At 38.0% G+C, this 15,801-nt stretch overlaps 1 protein-coding gene across 1 annotated transcript in view; it reads left to right on the forward strand.

The window, feature by feature from the left end:
• CUBN (cubilin) overlaps positions 1-15,801 on the forward strand; it is a 292,271-nt gene that overhangs the window by 58,450 nt on the left and 218,020 nt on the right. The window contains exons 21-23 of the mRNA XM_036275497.1: positions 137-353; positions 3,124-3,254; positions 15,313-15,505. Coding sequence (XP_036131390.1) covers positions 137-353; positions 3,124-3,254; positions 15,313-15,505 — 541 coding nt within the window. The remainder of the gene's footprint in view (positions 1-136; positions 354-3,123; positions 3,255-15,312; positions 15,506-15,801) is intronic.

Consider the following 15,801-nt stretch of genomic DNA (forward strand, 5'->3'; position numbering starts at 1 on the left):
AAAACCAAGTTATCTGAAGAGGCATACAAGGAAAAAATTTTGAGCTTTTAAGAGGTTATGATCAGATTATTTTATTTTGAATGACAAGTAGCTTGTTGGTTACTTGTTCTAACAATTACTGTTTTTATTTCAATAGCATGTGGGAAAACTCTTACAGAGCCAACAGGAACTATTGAAAGTCCTGGTCATCCAAATATCTACCCCCATGGTATCAACTGTACCTGGTATATATTAACCCAACCTGGCTACCTGATAAATTTGATAGTCAGGAGATTTCATCTGCAGTTTCATTACAATTGCACAAATGACTATCTGGAAATTTATGACACTGGTTCTGGGACATCTCTTGGGAGGTGAGATTATTTGTTTGGGGTTTTTTTTTTCACACAGAAATTTTCTTGCTTCAGTGAAGGATGTTAAAATCCACCATGTTGTGTTATAAAACCCAGGTGAAATGAACATGCTTCCCAAGGACCATTTCTATATCACTACTCTGTCGCCTTGGCCCCTCCTAATTAAGTTTGGCATATGTGTATACCCATGAAGGTATGATGAGAATTTCTTACTTCTGCCTCTCATCCCCATCCCCAGGGAACCACTAACCTTCTTTCCATCACTGTAAATTAGTTTGTACATTCTGGAATTGGATTCACATTGTATGTACTGATTTTTTAACTGGCTTTTCTTAGCATAATGTTTATCTAGAGATTCTTGGATATGAGGGCTTATAATTTTATCAAATTTAAAACAATTTTGGCCATTAGTTCTTTAAATACTTCAATTCTGTCTCTCTTTTCTTTTGAAGACTCTGATTATTGTATCTTAGGCCATTTGATCTTGTCCCACAACTCACTGATTCTCTGTTTATTTGATTTTGAGTCTTTGTTCTCCTTGCCGGTCACTTTGAAAAGTTTCTACTGTTATATAGTCAGGTGCCCTGATTTGTTTTTCCATAATGCCCATTCTGCTGTTTACCCTACCACGTGTATTTTTCATCTCAAACATTGTAGTTTTCATTTCTTGAAGTTTACTTTGGGCCATCTTTTATATCCATGCTTCTATTTTGCACATTAATTTTTTCCTCTAGCTTCCTAAATCTGTGGGATTCAGTTATAACTATTTGAATGTCTTTGACTGCTAATTCAGTCATATGTGGCATTTCTTGCTGTGTTTTGGTTGGTCTTCCCATTATGGCTTATACTTTCCTCTTTCTTTTAATGTCTGATAATATTTGATAGGATGCCAGACATTTTCAATTTTGTGTTTTTGTGTACTGGGTATTATTGTATTCCTGTAAACATTCCTGAGCTTTGTTTGGGGATGCAATGAAGTTACTTGGAAACAGTTTGATCAGGTCCAGTTTTGCTTTTATAATAATTATTATTATTTTAATAATTTTTCTTTATTGATTTTTAGAGAGAGAGGAAGGGAGAGGGAGAGAGACAGACATCAATGAGAGAGAACATCGATTGGCCGCCTCCTGCATGCCCCCCACTGGGGATCGGGCCCACAGCCTGGGCATGTGCCGTGACTGGGAGTCTAACCAGTGACCTCTTGGTGCATGGGTTGACACTCAACCATAGCTACACTGGCCGGACAGCATTTCATTTTTTAATCTATTTAAAAAAATTTTTTTCTGTATCTATTATTTTGATAAACTTATTTTTTCTTCTGTTTTGATTCTTTTCACTTTTTGCTCTAATTTGTCTTAATCTTTCATTTGTAAGACCATTTCTTTTTCTTTTTTATGGTACTTGACTCATACTAATTAAAAAATACATATTTTTGGCTGAATGGCATAAACTACTATAATGCTTATGCCCAGTTTGGCAGACATGGGTATATACAGAGACATTAAAAATATTAATTAATCCATTCAATTTTATTTTATTTATTTATTTGTTTTTTTTAATCCTCACCTGAGGATATTTTTTCTATTTATCTTCAGATAGAGTGTGAGGGAGGGAAGGGCACAGGAAGGGGGGGGAGAGAGAGAGAGAGAGAGAGAGAGAGAGAGAGAGAGAGAGAGAGAGAGACATTGACTGGTTGCCGCCTGAACGACTCTGACCTGAGCTGGAGACAAACCAAAACCAAGGTACATGCCCTTGACCAGAATCGAACCTGTGACTCATTGGTCCACAGGCTGACGCTCTAACTGCTGAGCCAAACTGGCCAGGGCCACTCAATTTTATTTTGATCAAGATATTAAATCTATTTTAGTATTAAAATAGTATTATACACTAATATTTTGTCTTTTCCTCTTTCAGAAATTAATTAATCATTTGCCCAAATTCAATATTTTCTCTTATTTTGATTTCTACTTTTCCCTCTGTCATTGCATTTTGGTTAATTTCACCAAGTGTGCATCGAGTTGAGATTTCTGTTTTCTAGTCACTCCTCATGGGTTTTTCTCTAGAAAAATGCTCATGGCATGTCTTTTATCACAAGCTTACTTTTAGTGTTATTAGAATAGTTTTTCTGAGTAAAACTGGTTTTATTCAACAGAAAGTTGACATGCCTTAGTCATCAAACTCTTAGCTCTTCATAGACCACTGTGTAAAGATAATAGATTTACCTATATAGGGCTTACAATTCTAGGCACTGTTCTAAGTCCTTTACATACAGTATATTAACCCACAAACTTCTCAAAACAACCCTATGAAGTAGCTACTCATCATCCCCAGTTTAGAGATGGGAAAACTGAGGCATAGAGGTTGATTGATCTGCTCAGAGTCATAATGGCTGAAAATGATAGAGCTGACTCAAGTCTGTTCTCTATGCATTTATGATATATGGTTTCTCTCTGTTGTGAAAGTTTATTACATTACTGTTAATAAGTTCAATAATATGCTATATAGACACCTACTATAGCTTGTAATTTCTAATTTCATCAAACTTACGCAAGTCAAATCACTAGGTACACACACAAAGCTGTTGCAGGGAAGTAATCATGAATAAGAAGGCCTTTGCAACTTTGTAATTGTTTGTAACTAAAATATATTTGCATATTTAAGGATAATAGGGTGTATTATTATTTTTTTACATGTCCTAATTTAATTTTGATACATTATTTCAAGTGTACTAAAAGATTTTAAGCCTGTGTTCTTTCTTGGTTTCAAACAGATATTGTGGAAAATCATTCCCACCCTCTCTTACCAGCAATAGCAACTCATTAATGCTTGTGTTTGTGGCTGACGCTGACCTCGCTTATGAAGGCTTTTTAATAAACTATGAAACAACTAATGCATCAGCAGGTAACAAAACAGCATTTATACACTTGGTTTCTTTTTCTCCATTGCAAATAGTACGATGAAAATGCTTCATCCCCGAAACGGTGGCACACAATGACAGCTATATTTAGAACAATGTGTAGTGACTCCAGTGTCTTCCCTAGTAAAAACGGAGTAATGATTACACAAGATATCGTATCAATGATAACATTTTCTGATTTTGAAAATTGGAAAGTGGTTTTGTAAGGTAATGTTTTTGTTCTCAGGAACTATATACCGTTTTCAAGGCTAAAGACATACAGTGTTTTCAAATTACTCAGGCGGTTCAGAGAAGAAAGAAGTGAGCAAGTCCGAGAGGGGGATGGGGGGCAAAGCAATGGGGAACATGGGAATATGTGGTGAGTCTGGGTAAAAGGAATTCAGGAGCTATTTCTTACAACTTTTCCATGACTTTAAAATTCTACCAAAATAAAATTCTGTTTCTTCTACTGAAGAAACCAAATATGTATTTTAAGAAATTAGAAAAGAACTATAGCAGATAAGAATAAGAGGCTACTTACATAGAATTCTATGGCAGAAAGTGGAAGATTTCTTGGCAAAATTTACATTTCTAAATTTGACCTAATGAAACTGAACTTTTTCAGCCTTTATTCCTTTTATTGTATTCTTCCTATTATTTAATGTTCATTCTTATTTTGCTCTTTGTAAATGCAGCATGGGAAACAAATACCCTTTGCCAGGAGTGTCTTTGAGGTAATATGTAAACCACAGACACCCAAACCCAACGCCTATGGAATTTAGGAAAATGTTATGTTATTTGAAGTTTATGTTCCCACCTGAGCTGTGCACCATTTCAGAGAGTTGGGGTTTTCCTTTTGCATCATATTTAGAAAGAGATTTAATGGTCCAAAATTCCATCTGATGTAAACCTGTAATAGACAGATGCCAAGCCTTTGGGTCCCCAGAAGCATGGTGTGATTCATGGATGCTCCCTTCAGAAAGGCCTGGGGGCTTTACCTGTACCAGATGTGCTCCCTCTGGCATAGTCATGTGTCCAGAGATCCCCGGGTGCTCATCTTTTCAAGCTCCACTCTGATAAATAAATAAATAAATAAATAAATAAATAAATAAATAAATAAATAAATAAATACATTTTAAAAAATCTCCCTCTTAGAATCCCTGCCCACTTTCTCATTTGTTTCTCCTCACAGTGGCTACTGCTTCTCATTTCGGGCAAAGCGGCTGCTCTCCGCAGCGATCCAAGTTCTCTGTCTCGGTAGATGGCTTTAGATCTCTTCAGAATCCCGCGTGCGAGAGAATCATGCACCTTTCTCTCCCGTGGGACCCTCTCTAGGAACTGGTGCATTATCCAGCCCAAGCACACGAGAAATTGAATCCCCAGTGATTCAAACAGGTTACGTTATACGACTGACACAGTCACTGGACTTCTTTCAAGTGTTTAACATCCGGTGACCAAAATTGACTTTGCAAGAAATTTTAGTGTGCACACACTTTTCCGTCCTTCTGTACTTTTTTCTGCCTCATCTATTTCACCCGAACCACACTGAACATTAGATTAAGATGTGGAACAAATCACTTGAACTCTCTGGGCCACAGTTTTCTCATCTGTAAAATTAAGGGATTGCATTTGATGATCTTTGAGACGTCTTCTGGCTTTAATCAACTCGATGAACACAAGTTTAATTTGCTGCATGAATAAACGAGCTGTATCTTAAACAGAACACAAGGCAGGGCAGGCAGGGCCTCCTGAAATGTCTTGGAAACCTTTGTAACGATGCAGAGGAAGACGCCTCTCCGTGGCGACGGAAACAGCCTTAAGGCCACACTGGGCTGTGCGGGAACATGAGCGCAGCGGGGGGCCGGGAGCAACCGAAATAACCCGGCAGGGGGCATGTTTCAGTTCAGTTTTAATTCACTAATTTTTGCAGAAAAATAAGATACAGATAAAATAAAAGTAAGTGGAGAAAAAGGGAAGGAGCAAGCTAGACAGGAAGGGAAACGGATAAAGAGAACACAAGAAAAGCCAAATGATGAAAAAGGAGACCCTGAGATGACCAACTGGACAGGCTGTCCAGTGTGTCTCCCCATGTGCTGATTGGTCCTTTGGCCTCTGGTCCAGCAGGGCTGAAATCGCACACCAGGGAGTGTTCACTTTCCACCCGTTGGCTAAGCCCGGCTGCTCACTGGGCACCTGCTGTTTTGCTCAGGGAAGGACTGGACTGGCTCTGGAGACTGCTGTGGGGGTTGGGCTGCTGACAGCCAGGCAGCCTGAGTTCCCATCTGGAAGTAGGGAGGGTTAGGACACTTTCTTTTCAGTTGTCATCTTATTTTTTCCTACTTTCTGCAGAATAAAACAGTATCACAGAGGAGTGTTAGTGGAAGCTCAGTCATTGGCCCTCATTCTATTTTATGCCTCTAGCAGAAGTTATTTTTAGGGCAATAATGAGGTTTTGGTTCTTGAGGTCTAGTTCCTCCGTGCAACAGGTGTGAATGTGTCTGCTGAAGTCTTTCCTGTCTTTATCTGATAAAGGTTGAATTTCCTGACTGAATCCAGTTCCGTTTCCATCTGCGGTGCAGGCCATGGGGCTATGATGTCAGCCTCTAAGCATGTGTTTGGGAGGAAGGAAATTGGCTTCTGGTTATTGCTTTGATTCCCGCCCTCCTCACCGTGTCTGCCTTTGTCCAGATGTGACGGGGAAATGGAAACAAAACACTGGCAAGTGAAATGTCAGAGGGTAGAAATTCTCAACGTTTACTTAGTGACTGATCAGAAGGCTAGGTTTTAAATATTCGCGAATTTAAAATATGAAATATTTGAATTCTGAGAGATGACTTAACTTTAATCACTTAACTTGTACATTAAATCCAGTCATGCAATGCTTCCAAACTTTATTGTTCGTAAGAAACTTCGGGTGGGATTCTCTTGTTACACATTTAATTGCTCAGTTAACTTTACTAATTTAAACTGTAATTGTACATTCTATTAACATCTACGACATATACATTCATATAATCCTACCAAGAGAGAATTTTAAAAGTATAAGGAAGAATTGAGACATGTCATGTATCTGAGGCATTTTCTACTTTAACATAAGATGAAAACCTATATAACATTTAGTGCCATGTTTTTCAAACATTAAAACATTTATAATTCATTAGTTGGCCATGGCATCAACTAATTAGGCCACTCCCTACATTTTTTAGAAGTGTGGAATAGAATAGAAAGTATCAGAGTTTATCACACCAAGTTAGGTATTATTTCATAAAACCTGATTGCAATCGCTATGTGTGTGTGTGTGTGTGTGATTGATATACATGAATTTTTACGATGTGTCAGAAAGTTGGAAACACTAATCTAGTCCAATTACCTTATTTTTTAAATGAGGACAATTGAAGGTAAGAATTGAATTTATCCTCCCAAGAATACACAGCTAGTTGGTTTAGAAGTCAAACCCAATCAATCAAGTCTCAGTCTCCAACCTATGTGTTTCACCAAGTCCAGATTAGCTCTTGGAAATGCACTGGATGAACCGCACCTTGTGTGGCTGTAACCTTCAGTTCAGAGCTGTGGTGGGACTGTGGTAGACTTTCCTATTTTCTTCAGTGAGAAGTGCTTTATACACGTCTGGGGAAATTGGCAGGAAGTAGCAGAACCACATTAATACAGGTTAAAACTGGGCTTTAAATAAAACAAAAAAACAAAAACAAAAGTGGGCCCTAGTGGGATTTCCGTCTCCTTATTCCCACCACCCCACCACACGCTGCCCTAGTGTGTGTTTAGTGCTGTTTCTCATCAGTCACCTTGGAATGTGCCTAGAGGAGGCATCTAAGAGTTAGAAGTCAAGAAATGAGAACCAGCCCTGGCCCCTGTGGCTCAACTGGTTGGGCATCACCTGGGCCAACAAAAGGTGGCCGATTTGATTCCTGGTGAGGGCACGTGCCCAAGTCGTGGGCTGGTAGGGGGCGTACAGGAGGCAGCCTATCCCTGGTTCCCTCTCTTACCAATCTCTCTCTTTCTGCCTCTCCTTTCCTCTCTCTAAAAATCAATACAAATATTTTTTTAAAAAGAAAGAAATGATAACCAGAAGGGCGAAAAAATGTTTCTTTAGAAGAAATGAATAGAGTTCTGATTTTATTTTATGTTTTTAATCCTCACCCAAGAATATGTATATTGATTTTAGAGGAAGGAAGGAAGGAAGGAAGGAAGGAAGGAAGGAAGGAAGGAAGGAAGGAAGGAAGGAAGGAAGGAAGGAAGGAAGGAAGGAAGGAAGGAAGGAAGAGAGGGGAGGAGGGAGGGAGGGAGGGAGGGAGGGAGGGAGAGAGAGAGAGAGAGAGAGAGAGAGAGAGAGAGATGGTTTTCTCCGTATAAGCCCCCACAGGGAATTGAACCTGAAATCTGAGTTGTGCCCTGACCAGAATCAAACTAGCAACCACTGGGTGCACAGGATAATGCTCTAACCAAATGAGCTACACTGGCCAGGGCCTGATTCTATTTTGAAGGTTAAATCTAGTCGAGCAGTGTTCCCAAACTCTATTGTTCATGAGAAACTTAGGGTGAGATATTCCTGTTATGCATTTAGGTATCAGGGTCCCACCCAGAAACTCTAATTCAAATAGATCTAGAGTGGGTTTTCACCAGGCAATTCAAATGATTCTAATGACATTTTGCAGTTCCTCAGAGACTCTGAAGGTCAAGTCTTAGCACATACATTGCTATATAATTGCAACTAAGATATATTTGTGGACTGGACTGTAACTGCTCATGGTGGAAGGTACTTTCCATGATACGGTCAAAGAAAGCTGACAACGAGGTCAGAAGTCTTGGTTCTAGTCCCGGCTTTGATGCTAACTTGGAATGCTCTGGGCAAGTCAGAATCCTCTCTGGTTCTTTAAATCCACCTTGAATTCTGTATTTTCTGCTATGACATATTAAGATATTTTCCCCTCTCGAAAGGGTCTTTAGTAAGTCTATTGATCTTTTAAAGATTCACTTTCTTATTGGTCAGTATTTTCTCATACTTTTGTGTATATAGGGATCCTGGCACTTATTATTTAATTTTTTAGTCCTTAGAATGAAAATGCTAAAGAAAACATCTGATCATGATATTCCTAGTCTTCTACTCATTCTCATTTCTGAGCTGACATTTCCTGCACAGAGAAACCAGGGATTATTAAAGAGCACAGGCGTTGGAAAGGGTGGACTTGGGTTCAAACTTTTATCTTTGGCATGTTTGAACTCAGTGATTTTAGAACTCAACCTCCAGGAGTCTCAGAACCCTCATCCATAACTCTCTAAAAAGTGGAGGTTATCATGACTGGCTGTTTCATATAGTTGGGGAAGATACAATGAGACATTCTGTGGTAAAATCACACAATAGCTGTGAATCACAATGACGGTGCCAGATGTGCAATATAATTACTGATGTCCAAGACCCATTTCACAGTAGCTGCTGTGGTGAGTCAGCTTCCATTCACATTCATTTGAAATGGTCATCTGCAAGGAAGAATAAAAAGCCAATTCTGTGACCACATAGAGTGAATTGTAGAGCAAAATGTTAGATTTTGGTTAGGGAGGCTTCTTTCCTAAGGAGAAATTGAACCTGTACATTTAAGATAAAGTTACACTTTGAGGAATGTTAAGCCAAATATTCCAATAGAAGCTGATGATTCTCTTTGGTTGGACTATTATTTAACACATATCTAGAAGATCTGAGGTCATCTGGATTCATGCAGAAACAAAACATCTCAAATGATTTCAGAAAGCACCACTTATAGGTTGATCCCTGATGTGATTGGATAATCACGTTATTGCATAAGGCAAAGAAGGGAGGTGGTGGAATCTAGGGTCTCCCCAATCCACAGGCTTTTTTTTATCCCATTTCTGTCGCCCGAATCGCATGGAATTGATGTCATCATTTCTTTGTGGGTTGGAGGGATTATCTTTGTTTTGGATTTTCTCCTTTCATAATGAGTTGACTGCTGTTACTAAAACTTATTTGAAAATGCTTAGTGGAGTCAAAGATACATGATGATTTTTAGAAAGATATAGCTTTGTAATTTTGTAATGGTCCACAGAGGGTATCTGTATATTTTCTCTTTTCTTTCTTAGCTTTTGTATTTTTTCGAGGTTGGTCAGGAAGAAAGATTCACAAGGCCTGTCAATAGTTGTCTTTGATCTTCAGAGATGTGCCTTTCCATTGCTAGCTCAGTTGAATATGGTGCATCGAAGAAATATACTTTCCTTTTTCATCTCTTCGTAAATGTTGTTAGATGATCATAAAAGGCGAAGTGCCACTGAGTAGGAGTCTTCCTTTGGCAACCTAATTTATAAACAAAAGGCATTTTTATGTTTGCATTTTGTATCGATGTAGTAATAATTATGCCAACACGTTATTATGGAAATATATTCTGTTTTACTTATTTGTGCTTATTGCAAAGCATAAGAAGAACTCGAAGCTTAGCATTAATATTTCTCTGTATTAATATTATTCGGAAAGGAGCTATTTATTCTGTCAAGGGCAGAAAACATGAACCTTACATACAGGCTTCAGTGATAGATAAGAGCAGTTACTGGCCCTTTAAGAAATAGACACATTAAGTTCAGAGAATCATTGTTTTTCTCCTATAAAATTAGATATGTGAAACTCATAAAACTGCAATCAAATTTTAATATTAAGTATTCTATTAGGTGTATTTTCACAAATATTTTGCATTGTTCTATTTTAATTTTATTATTTATTGACTATCTGAATTATTTATTGGATTTTTTCAGAGAACTCAACCTGTTTTTGCACAGAAAGTACAAACTTTTAACACAACAGTTTTTTTTTTTTTAAATCCTCACCCCAAGCCTGGCTGGTGTGGCTCAGTGGTTGAGCATCGACCCACACACCGAGAGGTCGCCCATTCAATTCCCAGTCAGGGCACATGCCCAGGTTGTGGGTCCGATCCCTGGGGGGGGTTTGCAGTAGGAAACCAATCAATGTTCTCGCTCATCGATGTTCCTGTTTCTCTCTCCCTCTCACTTCCTCTCTCTCTCCAAAATCAATAAAGAAAAAAAAAAATTAAATCCTCACCCCAGGATATGTTTTTACTGGTTTGAGAGAGGGAGGATGGGAGAGAGAGAGGGGGACAGAGAGAGAGAGAGAGAAATTGATCAGTTGCTTTTTGTATGTGCATTGACCTGGGATCAAACCTGTAACCTGGATATGTGCCCTGACTGGGAATCGAACCCTCAACCTTTTGGTGTAAGGGACAATGCTCCAACTACTGGTCCATCCAGTCAAGGCCATAGCATGGATTTTTATTTTGTAAGTGTAGTAAATAAAATTCATCTGGAGTTTTATAAATGTGTATATCCATGTAATTACTCTATTCAAAATAGTAACACTTTTACCATCCCAGAAAATATCCTAGTGTCTCCTGGGTCAATCTTTCTATGCGTTCCATCTGAACCACTGCAGTCCTGATTATTGTCACCATTGATTGGTTCTGCCTGGTCAAAAGGAAGGTGTGAGTGGAAACACACGGAATGCACCCTTTTATGTTAGGCTTCTTTCATTTAGCATAACGCTCCTATAATTTGTTTATGTGGTTCTATTTATAAGTACGTTTTTTTAAAATTAATAAATAACCTTCTATTGTGTGGATAGATCATAATTTGATTTTTTTTTCTTTTTTGGTACATGCCCCTACCGGGAACTGAACCCGGACTCTCTGGTCCACAGGCTGACGCTCCAACCAAACCGGCTGAACCAAACCGGCCAGGGCCGTAATTTGATTATTTGGACAGTTGGGTTATTTCTAGTTTTTAGCTGTTATGAAATACGCTGCTCTGACATTGATATACGAGTTTTCTTGTGGACAATACCTAAGAGTAGAATTTCCAGGCCATGTGGTAATGATACGTTTAGTTTTATGAGAAACGGCTAGACATTCTTTCTAAAGTGCGTGTATCATTTAATATTCCCACCTGCAATCACTGAGAATTCTACTGACCACATCTTTGCCAAACCTTGGCACTGTCAGTCTTTTCACTTTTAGCCTCTGGCAGTCGTGTAGTAGCAGCTCACTGTTGTTTTAATGTGCATGTCTCTGGTGATGAACAGTGCTGAGCACCTTTTCATATGTATACATTGACAATTTATATACCTTGTTTTGTGAGGTCTACCATATAATTGTTTTGTTCATGTTTGTTTGTGTTATTTGTCTTTTTATTGTCATATGTTACATATTCTGGATACAAAGTATGTCCTTTGTCAGGTAAACGTATTGCATTTTATTTTTCTTAATGTTGTCATTTGAAGGACAGAAGTCTACTATATCCTTTTCTTCCTTTATGGTTGATAGTTCTTGTATGTTGGCTAAGAAATGTGTGCCTACCAAAGTTGTGAAGGTTTTCCTCTGTGCATTCTTTTACAAATCGATAGTTTGATTTTTTACATTTATGTTTATAATATGAGTTCATTTTTCTATATCATGTGAGTTATGTATCCAAGATTTTTGTTTGCTTAGCAAATTGTGTTTAATTTGTTAAGCATTTTTGTTTGAAAGATTTGTATCTTGTATTCTGTTTCTTATTAAACTCAGTTATTAGTTCGAGTAAAATTTTAGTAGACTCCTTAGTATATTCTACAGTCGATCTTATCTGTGATGAAGGACAGTTTTATTTTTTCCTTTTCAATATCTCTCTGTCTGCCTCTCTCATTTCGCCTTATTGCAGTGACTAGTACAATACTGACTGGAAAGAGTCAGCTTGGACATATTGGCCGTGTTCTTAGTCCCGAGAGAAAAGCGTTCAGTCCTCTGCTAGTGAAGGGTGATGTTAGGTTTGGGTTTTCAGAGGTGCCCTTCCTCTTCTGTTGCTTCTTCGTTGTCTCACTTTGGGAATTCCACTCCACGTCCTTCATGGGCTTTTTAATGATACCTCAGTTTTTTGTGTGTTTGCTCAAAGGCTAACAATATACGTTCTTAACTTATTGGCAAGTCTGCTTAGAGTTAATACACTACTACTTCACTCCTCACACCTCCTACTTCATACCTGACTCTTTCCATTTCACAAATATATGGGAAATAAGGAGAAAAAGGAAACATTGTACACAGGAAACCATGATATAAATGAGACAGCTGGGTTCTAATGAGAAACAATAAGGTAAAAAGAGAAGGAGATGCAATAATGTCCATCACACCAAAGGGTAGAGATACCGAAAAGAAGTATCTATCTACAAGGAATGAAGAACACCAGAATGATAAATGTTTTTTCTTCTCATTGTTCTTTTAAAAGACAAGTAATGATTCAAAGCCAAAATAATAGTAAGTTAGAGTTTATAATATAAATAGAATTAAATGATAGAACTAACATTGCATGAAGAACAGGGCAGGTAGACAGAACTGCACTATTATTATAGTTGCTATGGAGAGGGACTAGTCTAGAACCAGTTACTTGTTATGATGGAAGCAGACAATTTCTATCATTCAGAATTAATAAACATGATCAAATATTAGAAAACATAATCTCCTCAGGAGAGAGGATGGGAAGAAGAGGAAAAACAAGGTGAGAGAAATGGAGGGGGGAATAGGGTGGGAGAATTAGTCATCCCACCCCTCTTGTTTCAATACATTATGTCATGTAATTTTAATGAATATTTACTAGATGTGATCTGGTCCAGTAGTATGATAAGTGAAAGTTAATAATGGTAAATAAGTTCCTGTTCATGTTTGAAGGTCTAGTAGAGGAAATATATTCATATGAAAACAATCACAATAACATGTGTTTAGGACTCAAATTACTATTTGCACCAAGTTTTATGGAGCAAAAGAAAGTTAATTCTACTTGATTAGGAAAGGCTTCATAGAGAAACTGATGTTTGAATTTGACCTTAATTGATGAGTAAGAGTGCATTTGTTAAAGGGTGTGCTGGGGGAGAAGCGGAAATTGTTGATAAGGCATTTCAGACAAAGTGAAGTGGGAGGATCATTTGAATACATCAGGGACTCTGTTTACCTTTGTGCCAGCAACAGAAAAGATTAACATGTACATCAAAATTTCAGTGAGGTTTAACAGACCACCATTATGCAGCAGTAATGCTTTGTGTCTGGACAAGGAAAATTGCTTATCATTGCTTCTCAAAAATGTCATTAAATTAGGTTTCTTTACATGGGACTCTGATTATATGAACTGTTCTCCTGTAGACTACTAGCACGTTACATTAGAAATATTCAGTATAATTGTATTTCCCCTCTGGGAGTAGAGTAGGTAAGCAAGGAACATTATCGCTTTAAGTACAAATGACATGAGCAGGTCATTCACTCTAGATATTTCATTTACTGGCTAAAGCTACCTGAATGTTGGGCGGTCAACGAGTCTCAGTTCTGCCAGCTCAGGGAGACCGGTTCATAAGCTTTATTTAATGTCCGTGTGATCCATTCATTTTTATCTTAGTAATACTTATTCCTGGGTCTGAATTACTTAATCTACCACCTCTGTCCCCACTTCTCTCTCTCTGCCTCCCTCCCTCCCTCCCTCCCTCCCTCCTTTCCTTCCTTCCCCCTTAAAGAAATACCTTGGGGGACAGTGAAAAAATACAGAAAAGTATACGACCTTCATCCTTGAAGTTAAATATCACTGTCAATTCCTTCAGTACAGTAAAGCCTGGATTGTTTGCTGCTTCAAATAGAGTACACCAAATATTGGTGAAAGCCTGTTCCTCTAAGGATGACACATAGGTAGTAGAACCTGTGATATTTTCTATATGTCTGCTCTCAATACCAGTGGGTCCTCTGTTCTTCTCTGAGTATGATTTCACAACAGCAACTGGGAAATAGACCGAAACATCCTCCTTTTCTTTTTTCACTCGTGATTAAGTATAATAGTGCATTCTCCCCCAAAACCTTTCCCTAGGAGATCTGTGTCTACTCCTGGACCCCAGATTTAGGTCATTCCTGGGTTTAGTTGAAGACACACGAAAATGCATGGAAACCAGATTTTCTTTGGAGAATAGCTCAGATTTGGAGAGCATAAGAGATTGAGTGGGTTGGTTAGTGAATATGTACTCCGAAAGACTGAATGGGTAAAGTTAATAATTATTTAGGACATACACTTGTCCAAGTCCTGTCTGTTTGATGTGATCTAATTTATTCCTCATAATTTATGCTCTATTTTTCTTACACCTTTCTGCTCTATTTTGAAATCTAATGATGACTACTGTCATTCATTGAGTACATACCATGTGCCAAGGCCTTCAGTTGCCTTGTCTCTAAGCCTTACACGCATACCCAAAGATAGTTACTATCTCCATTTTAGAGCTGAGGCTCAGCGAGGTGAAGTAACTCGTCCAAGGTTGCATAGCTTGTCAGCATTTGAGCTGGGCATTGATTCATGGCCGAGTCTCATCTCCTATTCTTCACCTCATGACCTAGGTACCTGCTTTGTCATTTCTCATTAAATGCATGCTTTGGTGAAAACCATTTCAAAAGATGAGAAGGAGAACAGAACCAAATTATTTCTAAGCCCCCTCTATGATTTCTGTAGTTGAGTCTCATTTATAATGTTCATGAAATTTGCATGAATTAGAAACATTATCACACTTCCAAGAACATAAAAATGTGTTCACTTATGATACATATAACAAATTTATACTACTTAGCTTAGGTTTACTACTAATAATTGTGTTGCCTTTGAGATTTCCCAAACTTCATTTTGAAATGAAATTACTCTTTGAACATTCCAGAACAGCCTATTAAAAATCAAGTGTGGGGAAGGCAGGAAGGGGGTGGGAGTGGGGAGGAGGAGATCAGTGGAGAAAAAAGGGAGAACATCTGTAATACTTAAAACAATAAAGATTTTTTTTTTAAAAAGTTTGAGAAATAACATCTCCTCGAGTGAGGATTAAAAAACAAACATGGCTGTAGCAGAAGGAAGCCACCTATTAAACAGCGTCAATTATTTAAAAAAGACACCAAGTACATTTGCACAAATTAATCAAGTGCAGCTTACTGAATGTCTTATGAATGTAGCATAACGTTTTTTATTTTCTCTCCTGCGGTTTATTTCTTTTCATAGTATGCTTGGAAGATTATACAGAAGAATCTGGCACGTTCACTTCTCCAAACTTCCCCAGTAATTACCCCAACAACTGGAAATGCGTTTATAGGATCACGGTGGGAACCAGCCAACAGATTGCATTGCACTTCACAAACTTCTCCTTGGAGGGGGCCATTGGTGGAGAATGTATAGGAGATTTTGTGGAAATCAAGTAAGCACCTTTGTTTCATCATAATGTTTTTCGTGACTTTCATTCATAATCTTTCCTAGGAAGGTTAAGGGAAAAATATAGAAATTCTCTCTAAAACTCCTTATTGTGTTCTTTCTTGTAAGACACAAAGTTTGTCATTTGGAGCCTGAATTACCAGAAGGAAAACAGAAAATTGCATAAGATTCCGTGGTTATTTTGAAGTGATTCCTTTATTGTGAATATTTGAAAATAAACTCCAGATTTTGTCTGGGCAGAGTAAACAAATGTACTACCACTCTGGAACTGGATACTTGTTA

This window comes from Molossus molossus, unplaced genomic scaffold, assembly GCF_014108415.1.
Source record: "Molossus molossus isolate mMolMol1 unplaced genomic scaffold, mMolMol1.p scaffold_m16_p_1, whole genome shotgun sequence".
In the NCBI taxonomy this organism is placed as follows: Eukaryota; Metazoa; Chordata; class Mammalia; order Chiroptera; family Molossidae; genus Molossus; species Molossus molossus.